This window comes from Varanus komodoensis, unplaced genomic scaffold (genome assembly GCF_004798865.1).
Source record: "Varanus komodoensis strain SLA01 unplaced genomic scaffold, ASM479886v1 scaffold56, whole genome shotgun sequence".
NCBI classification, from domain to species: Eukaryota; Metazoa; Chordata; class Lepidosauria; order Squamata; family Varanidae; genus Varanus; species Varanus komodoensis.
Window position 1 is genome coordinate 17365 of NW_025336169.1, and position 11537 is coordinate 28901.

General features: G+C 48.5%; 1 protein-coding gene, 1 pseudogene and 1 gene segment (V, D, J or C); all 3 read right to left on the reverse strand.

The window, feature by feature from the left end:
- The window catches only part of LOC123032761, a 1549-nt pseudogene extending 481 nt beyond the window's left edge, over nt 1–1068 (reverse strand).
- Nucleotides 1069–2424: 1356 nt separating this feature from the next.
- On the reverse strand, nt 2425–6451 carry LOC123032762 (vacuolar protein sorting-associated protein 29-like). Its single transcript, XM_044448876.1, has 4 exons — nt 6437–6451; nt 5023–5214; nt 3684–3919; nt 2425–2587 (listed from the first exon to the last, which is right to left on the reverse strand). The coding sequence occupies exons 1-4, from the start codon at nt 6449–6451 to the stop codon at nt 2470–2472; spliced, it is 561 nt and encodes a 186-aa protein (XP_044304811.1). The 3' UTR covers nt 2425–2469.
- A 2899-nt stretch (nt 6452–9350) lies between these two features.
- Nucleotides 9351–9959, reverse strand: LOC123032763. The segment is given in 2 exon segments: nt 9351–9778; nt 9907–9959. Coding segments are annotated over 2 exon segments (471 nt in total).
- Between the last annotated feature and the right edge of the window lie 1578 nt (nt 9960–11537).

Sequence of the window (11537 nt, forward strand, 5' to 3'; positions counted from 1 at the left end):
GTGATGAAATGGAATGGATGGAATGAGGGGATGTTGGACGTTTCTGAGATCATCAGATGGAAGAGAAAGCCATCTTCCCTGTCGCCAGCCATGCGAGAGTTCTAGTTTTGGGAGAACCAAAGTGCATCAAAATGTTTCCCCAGGCTGGAGAGGCAGGACAGGACGACCCGGATGCCTGGAATTCCCGGCCTCCTTCCACATGCTCCAGGGATGCACAATTTGAGGAGGAGGCAACGAAAGGGGGGTGGCATAAGATCCAGAGTACCCCACCATTGGCCGTGGTGGCAATTGAAGAGAGTGGAGCCTCTGTCCAGGTCGCCCTTCAGAGCAGCAGAGGGTGTCCCAGTGAGCACCAACCCTTTAGCCATCAGTCAAATTACATTCTCTGCCAGTTCTCTGCTCTTTAGGAAGTGGAAGAAATGAAACGTTTTTGTCTCAGTTCCCCAACAGAACCAACCACTGTGAGACCCCTTGCTGTTGTCTTCCCAGGCAGCACAGTAATAATCAGCCTCATCCTCTGGCTGGGCGTTGGTGATGGTTAGATAGTTGGGGTTCCCAGAGCTGGAACCCGAGAACCGATCCGGGATCCCTTCTCCCTTGTTGCTTCCATACAGCACGAACTGGGGACGCTGCCCAGGCAGCTGTCGGACCCAGCCGAAGTAATACCAGCTGCCGCCAGCACTTGCGGTGCACGGGAGTTTGACTGTTTGCCCCGGAGACACGGACTGCGACGGAGGCTGGGTGAGGACGTGTTGTGCGCTGACACCTGTGCAAACAAGGAGGGAAATACTGTCACTCATTTTCCAAGCTCTCCGATTCTCTTGAAGCACAAAGCTTCTCAAATATGGCTATATATTTAATTTTGCTGAAGACCACTGGCTATTCTGATGCTGACTTTCCATGCCTCACCTGCAGAATAACTGAGCAGGGTCCAGAAGAGGAGAGCCCAGGCCATGCTGACCACTCTAGAGGAGCTCGGGGTTCTGGAGAGAAGGAATCTTTGCTGGGCTGCCTCTGGCTTGGCCGCTTAAATTGCTCATGGTGGAAGTACAACCCCTTCATGCAAATCAGAGCACTGACTTGAGCCAAAGTTCACAGCACCGCTGAGACTGAGCAGTGTTCAAGCTGAGCCAGGCATCCTGCGCCAAAAGTGCCCGAGGAAGGGTCTTTGCGCTCCTGGGAGCAGCGTGTGGCATGGCAAGTTGGCAGGGACAGTGCAGCCCACCGTGGTCAAGCCCAATGCAAGGTCCACCTAGTCCATGCCATTCAAAAGGGAAAAAATTTAAAGGGCTGCCTAGATTTACCTATATCCAGGTATACATGCACATACTCTCTCAAACACACAGGTATAGCTATCTACATAGAAATAAACAAACTCAAACCACGGTCTGCTAAATATCCGTATATTCATCCACGTGCAGTGGCATCTAAATATCATTCATTCAAGGGTTAAGTGTTGTGAGGTCCTCAGTCCATTTCATTATAGACGGTGTGTTCTTATCCTTCTTATCCTTCGTTCATTTATCATCCCTGAGAAAGGACGGCAGATTTCATGACAGTTTTTCATCAGTGTCCCACAGATTATCAAGGGCCAGGCATCACTCTTTTTGTTGTCAGCTCATCCATGGAATTGGATTTGTTTGTTTTTTGGAATGTACGAAAATATTGTTCCCATTTGCATGGGAACAATGCACACTTGCTCAAATTGCAGTCCCATCATCCTGCTAAAAACAGCCTAGCCTACGAGTCCATGGAGTCTTCTGACTCAGAATGAGACACTCCAGTGCAGAATCAGGAGCTGGATGTAAGGAAATCCCAGGCCACAAAGTTGACCTTCCCCATCTTGGGGGACCATCTCCAAGGAACTGGACCTTGATCTTTTTGCATGCACAACAGGTAAGTTCTACCACTAAGGTTCAAGCTATGCTTGTTTACCAACTGGTGGATAGACAAGAATAGTACCAGTGGAAACTGGACTCTTCTGTACTGTTCTATACCCTTCTATACTCTTCTTCACTTTCTAACTCTTAAGAAAGTATGCAATAGAGATGAATAGACCAGAGTCCTTTATGGATTTCCTCAAATATGGGTCAAGCATGCCATCATCTCAACCTCCACTTCCTAGTCTTAAAAAGAAACCCAGAATCTTCTCCTCTGGACACACAGATCAGAAATAGCTTTAGTCCATGGGAACAGTTTGGGTAATGCAAACAGTCTTAAATTCTGCTCTTCAATACAGGTTGGACATTTTCAAATGAGACACCATATTTAAACAGAGCTCATTCTCCAACACTTTTATTACTCCTGGGATTTTCAAATCACGTGCTTCTGAGAAGCTGCAAGTATGAGACATGGAATGAAAAAGGGCTACTGCAAAGTATTTCCCTGCATTTGGAGAGCTAGAATCAATTCTCTTGTGCAGCTACGTCAAGGCAGAGTGGGGGGAAACGGATGGAGAAATGTCTTGATTTAAGACTTCTTGTATTCAATCCTTTCCACTTTCACATCATCACCAATGAGTTGGTACACGTAAGTTACGACTGTAGAGGACTGGACATCCAGCAGAACAAATGAAGGGGTGATATTTCTGGAAGGAATAAAGTATTTGTGTTAGAAATGTTACAAAACCAAACTGAAGTATTTCCCAGTATACCAGTTCACTAAGACACTGGCCACAACAAAGAAGAACTTTGGCTTCTGAATTGTGCCTTTGTTTTGAGTGTGGGAATGGGGATCTTTGGTGCTACAGAGGGTGGGCTTTCTACCCCAGAATGCTCTGGTTTCAACCTTGAGAACAACTACCCACACTGTTTCCACTGTAGAACCTGGAAGAGGGGAAACCTACATCAACCCAGCCACGCATGGGCCTCATCTTTGGAGGACCTCTGCTAGTTCCCTCACTAGTTGCCCCAGGACTGAGATGGAAAACTGGGAAACTCACTCATACGTAGCACCCAATTTATAGCATTGTCTTTCCATTGAAGTCCCTGTGTTAGTCTATTTTCAGCTTAAAGCAGAGATCTTTGCCACTCCCATTTGATCTTCTTGTGATTTATTCTTGATAAGATGTTATGCTGCCTCTTTTTAAATACTATTGTCACTTTACTCTGCTTTTAAAAAAAAGTATACATGTATTATGTCTTTCTTTCCAACTCCCCTCCCCCCGCCCCCCACTGGTATATGAATGAATAGAATCCCATTCATTTTGCAGCATATGTTTAGAAGGTACCAGAGGGATTGGAAATAGGAAAACCCTGGACAAGCCACTCGCTTTCCCAGCTCTCATGCCAGGACTTACTTGAAGGAAACTCCAGTTACACCCATTTGTCCTTCTCCCCCAAGATGCACTTGTCTTCTCTGCCTTCCTCAAGATTATCCTTTTCCCAAATGATGGGCTAAGTCCAACTCATCTGAAAGTTAAGAAAGCTGCCCCAGAGGGTATATGGAGGAAAGGACTACTGTGACTGCTAGGCTTGCTGGCTGTGTGCTCCCTCCATGATCAACGGTGGCATGCCTAAGTTCATCAGCTGCCGAGGAGCTTGGGCAGGAGGAGGTCTTGCACCCCTCCTTCTCGAGGGATCCTTGGACAGCTGTTTTGCCATCGTGCGTATGGACTGCTGGACTGGACAGACCATTGATTGGGTCCAACTTGACTTTCCACGTGTTCTGAAATGTCACTCTACCTTTCCAAGGCATTATAGGCTCCAGTGGCTGATCCTGGGTTGATATAGAACTTATTCTCATGCTCCAATGCCTCGAATTTGTGGGTGTGCCCCGAAATTAGGATGTCCACATTGAGCTGCCTCCGCAGGATTGCCAAGCTGGCCAGGTCGCCCCAGGGAATAACTTGATGACCGTGGATCAGACCGATTTTAAACTGCCCAACCGTGATGATTTTCTGCTGTGGGTAACTGAGGCACTGCAAAAGGATGTGGTTAGTCGTCGAACCGATACACAGATAAGCGATACTGCATCGAGCTCCCTTCAGATAGATGAAGGTAACAGTACCTTCAATAAGCTGAGCTTGCAATCCCATGATATACACATGCGTGCACACACACACGCACACACACACGAGAGGCAGTGGGGTGTAGTGGATAGACTTTTGGATTTGGGAGATCCAGGTTCTAGTCCCAGCTTCTCCATGAAGCTCACGGGGTGACTCTGGGCCAGGCATGACTCTCAGCCTCACCTGCCTCACAAGGGCATTGCAAGGATAAAATGGAGAAGAGCGCTGGGCTCCTTGGAGGACGGATGGGGACAGATGAGACACACCCCCCAGACAGCAACAGTCATGAGTCTGGCCACCTCCACCAGTGCAGGCTCCTAAGAGCCCTCGGGCAAGATGCCTCGGTGAGTTCTCCCCTTCAGTACACCTACTTTCTGGCCACCATGGCCACCAGCTGCTCTCGCTCCTCCTCTTCTTCCTCAGCACGGCCACCACATGCTCGCTTGGCGGATGCTCAGGTGGCGAGCAAGCAGGCAGGGGCATCTGTGGCTCCTCCTGCTCAACGCCACTGCTGCCTGGGCCACGGATGGGCAAGCATGATGCAATGGGGGAGAAGGGGAGCAACTCTAGGGTGTGGAACGGGCTTCCCCGGGGGGTGGTCGAGGCCCCACCAGTGCGGGTGTTCAAGGATAGGCTGGGCATGCACATGGTGGGCATGTCATGAGCCGAGCCGGCTGGTGCGGGGGTCAGACTAGATGGCCCGGGAGACCCCTTCTGACTCGCTCTGTTTCGATGTTTCTCCAGGGCGCCCTGCTGGGCTGCGGGTCCTCAGCAGAAGCCACAGCATGCCTCCCTGTGCTGCTGCCCCTGACCTTGCACCTGCGAGAACATGCAATGCTGCTTCTCGCTATCCCCACCCCCTGACCCACCAGTCCAGGTGCTGATACCAAGCCTGGAAACTGCCCTCTGGGAGGTCCTTTGGTCCTCCACTGGCCCAGCAAGACCACGAAGTCCAACGTACTTGCATAGATTCACGCAAAGGACAGTCCTAGTTTTAGAGGAACACACTCTACCTCATCGAAGTCTCCTCGGACGACGTGGACATCGCCAGCCAGCGTCCGCAAGTACTCATAGCTCTCCCTCGTACAGAGATTCCCAGTGCAGAGGATGTGCTGGATCTTCCCTGGAACCAGGAGCTTCTTGAACTTGGCTGGGAGGCTGTTACACCGATGCGGGATATGAAGATCTCCCAACACTAGCACCAACTTGGCCAAGAGAATAGCGGCACAGTCAGGAAATTCCCAGCTCTTGGAGAGCTAAACTCCACTGAGGGCTTATTTTAATTTCAAGTGTGTACCCAGAACTCAATGGTTGGAGCAAGGGAAGGGGTGACATACCATTTTTAATCAAATGAAATGTACATTAGATATGTAAGGATATTTGGAAACAGATAGGAAAGGGAACCTCTTTCTGCCTAAAGGAAAGGAATCCCTAGGAATTTCTCTGGATTCTAAAAGAACAAGTAAGGAATTTGTTGTTCCTTCAACTGTAGAGCATTATAAGAACCCTGTAACTTTGAGAAATGCAGCATATGTTTGCTTGCTTTCCTCCTCCTCCTCCTCCTCTCCTCTTTTAGTTCCATGTCTTTTACTTTATCAGCCAGAGGACAAGGATTGGTTTGCTAATGACCACATAAGTAAGCTGTCGGGGAGACTGCAGCTGGAAAAAAGGCTTGATAAATAGTGTTTAATTCATCACACAGTTTAACAGAAGCTAACTTGTAGATTTTTATTTTAGACCCTTCTAAACTACAGAACTGGGTTTACTTTCCCTGCTTGCAAAATAGTTTGGATCTGGCTAAGTACTTCTACTTAGGACTAAAGCTCCTGGACCAAAACCTCTGGAACAACAGGCGAGATCTAAGGCATTGTTCTACCATCCCTTTATCATCCAAATCTACAGAGACCTGTGCTTTTAGAAGAATAGGAGAAGCTGAAATCCTATGAGACAATCACATAACAATGAGAAGGAACATGTTTGATCTTAATCCAGGGCATGTTTTCCCTTCCCTTCCATTTTACTAAGGCTCCTTGTTACATATTCCAAGTAACAAGTTCTCACTACACCAAATGGGGCTTCTCTGTCTCTGGTGTAGAGATGGAAGAGCCCCTATCAGCCCCAGAGCTGAATTCCATTTTGGGGAGTTCCTGGGGACTCCCTCCCAGAGGTGCGTGTGGTCAGAAGCAAACAGGGAATGGCCAATTTAAAACCAAGAAATTAAAAGATTTTAGTGGAAAGCTTTCTACCAGTAATAAACCAGCGGCTTCCCCACAACCAGCAGAAAGGGGAGGCACTGGGGCTCAGGACTGACTGGTAATTTCAGCCACTCTGATCTGGTATTCCTGCCCATGTAATCAGGACTTTGCATCCTCTAGTGCTTGGCCTTAGAACCTGCTTTAAGTTCGGGAGCACATGCATTATTCTCACCAGAGACAAGTGCATCTGAGCATATGCAGAGTACATATCCCTTCTTTGTCAATGCAGCCAATGCATAGGTGGATTGGTAAACCAGGCTTCCAAGCAACGCTTTCTAGAGCCAAACAGATGCCAATTTTTTGTTGCAAGAAGTGGACCGCTGCTTTTAGGATAGGATAAGCAATGCCAGGGACGTGCAGTGTGTATCTACTTCTCTCATATGCCCAGAAACACTCTGGTCAAGAAAGCAGAATCCCAGCATTGGAAAAAGATTTCCAGGCAGAACACTGGGAATCTTTTCAGCAGGAAACATTAAAGGCAACATACTTCCAGAAGGAAAAGACACTACTGAGAAGATCAGCCCCATCACCAGAGCGTAAAGCAAAAGACACCTTGGATCCCGCTCTCTGCTTACCATCCTGCTTCACTCCAGTCTCCCGGCACTGCTCAAACAAGCAACACACCCAGGCAAACACACCAAGCTGCAATTGCCGCAGCAGCTGCCGACGAGCAAAATTAGTAGTTGCTAGTGCTTCTTGCACGTGTGCAGTGCAGAGATGAGGTCATTGCCCTGACCTCACCGGTTGCCTGTCCTCTCCTCTTTTGACTGGGGCCCAGTCCTGAAAACTCTCAGGCACACAACTGCTTGGAGAGATGTTGCCAGGACCGTGTCAAACCTAAGGGAAGTTTAAGATCTAGGGCAGATTGGGAGCTGGTGTGGCGTCGTGGTTCGAGTGTTGGACTGGGACTTGGGAGTCCTGGGTTCTAGTCCCTATGTGGCCATGACGTGTGCTAGGAGACCTGGGGGCAAGCACTGACTTTCTGCCTAGCCTACCTCACATGGTTGTGGGGGGGTGAAAGGTAGGGAGGGTGACTGTTTGTGTGCCAGCTCGGACTGTTTGGAAGAGAGGAAGGCTATAACTGTAACAAAGAAAGAAGGCAGAGGGGCAGAACCTCAAGCCCAGGGGCAAATGTGACCCTTTGTTCCCCAGAAAGCCATTCGGACTGCCACTGACCGCAGTGCAGCTCCAAGCTAAAGCTGGAACCAATCACAGCACAGGGTCTCATCCCAGAGGCAAGTTTCCAAACTTTCAAGGCATGAACCCCATTTGAGTTTCCCGTTGTGCTATTAACAGATGCTGCGCCTCCTCCAACCAGTGGAAGCAATAAAAGAAATGAGATAACATTCTTTACTGCATCTGTCACAGGACTGAGCCAAGGACACGGGGAGAAAAAATCCCAAGGCAAAGAATACTGCACCCTGCAGATAAACTGTCTAAATAAAGCAAGCAAGAAAGCAAAGTTTCCATTGTTTGGCAAGCAGGATCCTGGAATTAAACAATATCAGGCAAAGGCACCTCTGGGGGGCAGGACGCATTCCAATGGAGCCAAGCTCAGGGAACCAAGATTCAAGGTGGATGCCAGGAAGTATTTCCCAATGGTTAGGACCCCTGGGGTAGGGAATGGGCTTGCACAGGAGGTGGTTGAAGCCCCATCAGTGAGGGCGCTCAAGAATAGGCTGGACATGAACATGGTAGGCATGTCATGATTGGAGCTGGCTAGAGCCGGGGGTCAGACTAGATGGCCCAGGAAACCCTTTCTGACTGACCCTGTTTCTATGCAAGTAAGGTTGGGAGGAAATGGATGGTGTTATACAGCAGTAGATTGTTTCTGGTTTTGTCTGGACTTATCAATACAGCTCCATGCATGCCTGGACAGAGCGTGTGGAACATGGACCATTTCTTTGTCTAACTGTCTTGTATTTCCTAGCCCACCTGCAGCAAAGTGATCTACAATCAGTGACCACCCAGTTTCTCTGAAATCTCCAGAGTTGAAGAAATGCCTCTTCTTACAACTGTTTTAATTTTGATAAATATCTCCAGGCAAAGAAGACTAGCGAAAAAGCTCAAGAAGGGCTGTTAAACTCTCACCATATCTCTGAAGGACCTGAACTGGTGGGGAAGCCAACTGAAGTTGCATGACTGCCATCTATGGACAAGAACTGGGACCTGTTTTAACTCCACAAGCAGTTCAAAAAGAAATTGAAGCCATAATTTGGAAAGCAATGCTTCTAAACACAGACAGAGCACATATTCCTAACTAATTATATTTCTCCTGATATTGATCAAGGAGCTGGGACAAACCCTTCCAGGGCAGAAAGCATTTCTCCAGAGCTTAAGCTCCTGCACTTCTCCTTGGAGACGGGGGGGGGGGGGGGGGGGGAAAAACCCCGCGGTTTGGGGGAAAAACTCTGCGTGCTGTGGCAAGCATTGGCAGCTTTCAGGTCAGAGATTCTTGCTTTAATCCCCGTGCAACAACTGAAGTGAGGCAAGAGGCTGATGGAGTGGCAAACTATGCATCTGAGTATCTAATCTAAAACTGGCAATTTTAGTTTCTTGTGAGCCACAAGATGGAAACGGGCAGAATGTCCATTTCCTCCACATTTCTTTAATGGCAGAGGGAAGATCAGATTATTCAACATTCAAGATCATGGTAAGCGTGGTAGGCATGTCATAAGTGGAGCCAGCTAGAGCCAGGGGTCAGACTAGATGGCCCTGGAGACCCCTTCTGACTCGCTCTGTGTTTCATGCCCTCTTCCTGCTGGTTCTGCAGCTTCTCTCCATGAAGCATTTATTCTGTGCTTTACCCACAGAAGCTGCTGGGACCAAGTCACTGCCCAGCCTCTCCTGCCTTTTGTAGCTGTTTTGCAGCTCTTTCAACACTAAGACGCCGAGAACAAAAAACCTAAAGGCAAGTCAAAGCAGATTTGAGGCTTGTGTGATTCCACAATTGTGTGATTCCACAATTGCACTGCAACAGAGCACATCACATGAGTGCACACAGAGGAGGGCTGCAATCGTTATTTCTGAAAGACCACATTGATGATTTGAACCTAAAGGTGAGCCATTTGATACTTTCTGAATATTTAGGAACTGATGATATTAAGAGATGTGTGTCTGGGGCACTCAAAGTTTGACTGATGAACCAAAACAGCAAAGAACAAGAGAGGAGGTTTTTTCTCATCTCCCCATCTGAAGGAACAGCTGTGCCACGAGCCCCCCGGGTTCAAACTACAGTAATAGACAGCTTCATCTTCCAGCTGGACCCCCGTAATGGTCAGGGACATCACATTCCCTGACTTGGAGCCAGAGAATCGGGCTGGGACATCACTGGGTCTGGTGCTGCTGCTGTGCATCATGGTTCGGGGTTTGCCCCCGGGTTTCTGCTGGGCCCACCAAGGGTAATTGCTATCAGCAATATTTCCACTATTATATCTGCAAGATATGGTGACTGTTCCACCTAGAGCCACAAATTCGGGGTCCTTCAGGGTCTGCAGCTGCTGGACACTGGGTTCTGAAGAAAGAGAACCAGGTTAAGAGATTGCTTATTAAACCAGCTTAAGTTCTAGCCATACCAAGCTTTTGTGAAGCTCGGATTTTCATGTCAAGGTTTAGCCTGTCCCTCAAATGAATTGGTCTCACCAGCAGCGATCAGGACTGTGAAGAGAAGGAAAATGTAGTCCATTCTGGGGAAATCTGATCAGTCAATCTGCACAGCTGCCATCAGCACCTTTCCAGTCTTTCTTAAATCCTTCAGGGTGAAGAGAGCAGCCTCTTCATGCAAATTTTAGCATCTCCCTCCAAGCACCAGAGAGCTGTAGAAAAGGTCCAGGAGAGGCAGCCTGTTGGTCTCACAGTGTCTCTAGAGGACATGAATATCAGCCACAAACCTCTGGACCAGAACAAGAGGAGTGATGCTTAAAGAAGAGATTGCCCCCTATGGGCAAGGCCTGGAACTTACTTCAAACGCCATGAGCCAGTCTGTGAGAACATGATGCCACCGTTTGGAGAGCATCTGTACACAGGCAAAATGCATTTTCCTAAACACTCATATGCAGTCCAACAGGGATCATGGATTTGGGAAAAGGGCTTCCAGGACAGAAAGCATCCTTCTGGGGCTTCAGCCCCTGCACCTTTCCTTGGAGACGATACAGATTAGTGGGGAAGGCAAAAGAAAATCCAACAGTTAGGGTCAAGTGTTGGCAGCTCACAACCCAGAGACTCCTGGTTTAGTTCTAAGCCCACAACTGAAGTGGGACAAGAGGCTTCTCCTGCTTGGGTTTGTTGCTCACACCCTCCCTGCCGTGTAGCTCACCTTCAGGGCCTTCCCTAGCCTCTCTACTCCCCCTCTTCCCCCAGTGGGTAGTGTGGAAGGTCGTCCTTCCCATTCTCACATTCTGGGCATTTCTTTGTCCGAAGGGAAAAAATGAGAAATGTAAAAGGGGAAGTGCTACATATCCTGGTCCTATCATCCACATTCTTCATTGGAAAAAGGGATATCCTATCATGCACAGCCTCCTTCCCCTTCTGCTGGTCCTGGGGCCTTCTTCCAAGAGACGTTTCTCGTGTGTCCATGATCCTTCACTCCCTGGAGTTGGGCAGCCCCTGGCACAACACCACTCCCTCCAGTCCCCCCCACAATGAGCCTTCACACACTCGGGAAGACCCAGACTGTCCATCCCATCTGCAAACCTCTGGGCCAGAACAAGGCAGATGGGCTACCAAATATCCCCTTAGAATTCTTCACGTTTGTAGTTAATCCATGGAATACGCGCAAGTATGCTAAGACTAAAACATAAGAAAAAGAAAAATTACCATTTCTTGTTCGAACCAGCTTGATGTGGCGATCAAAACATTTCAGTCAAAACAATGGCATTTCAGTCATATTTCACATTTCCTAAAAACAGAGCTATCTCTTTCACTTCCCCCTTGTAAGCCCTGAAACTAGAATAATAGAATCATGGAATCATTGATTTGGAAGGGGCCAAGAAGGCCATGGGGCCCAACCCCCTGCAGTTGTAGGACACCAGTTTACACCATCCCACTCTGATGGTTGCCTAGCTTCTTCTTGACTGTCTCCAGGGTGGGAGAGCCCCCCACCTCTCCAGGCAGCTGGTCCCACGGTCGTATTGCTCTGACAGTGAGGAAGGTTGTCCTGATGTCCAGCCTGAATCTGGGTTGCCACAACTTGAACTAATCATTCCATGTCCTGCACTCGCATCAGCCAGAAGAGACCTTGACCTTCCTCTTTGTGACAGCCTTGAAGGGACTTC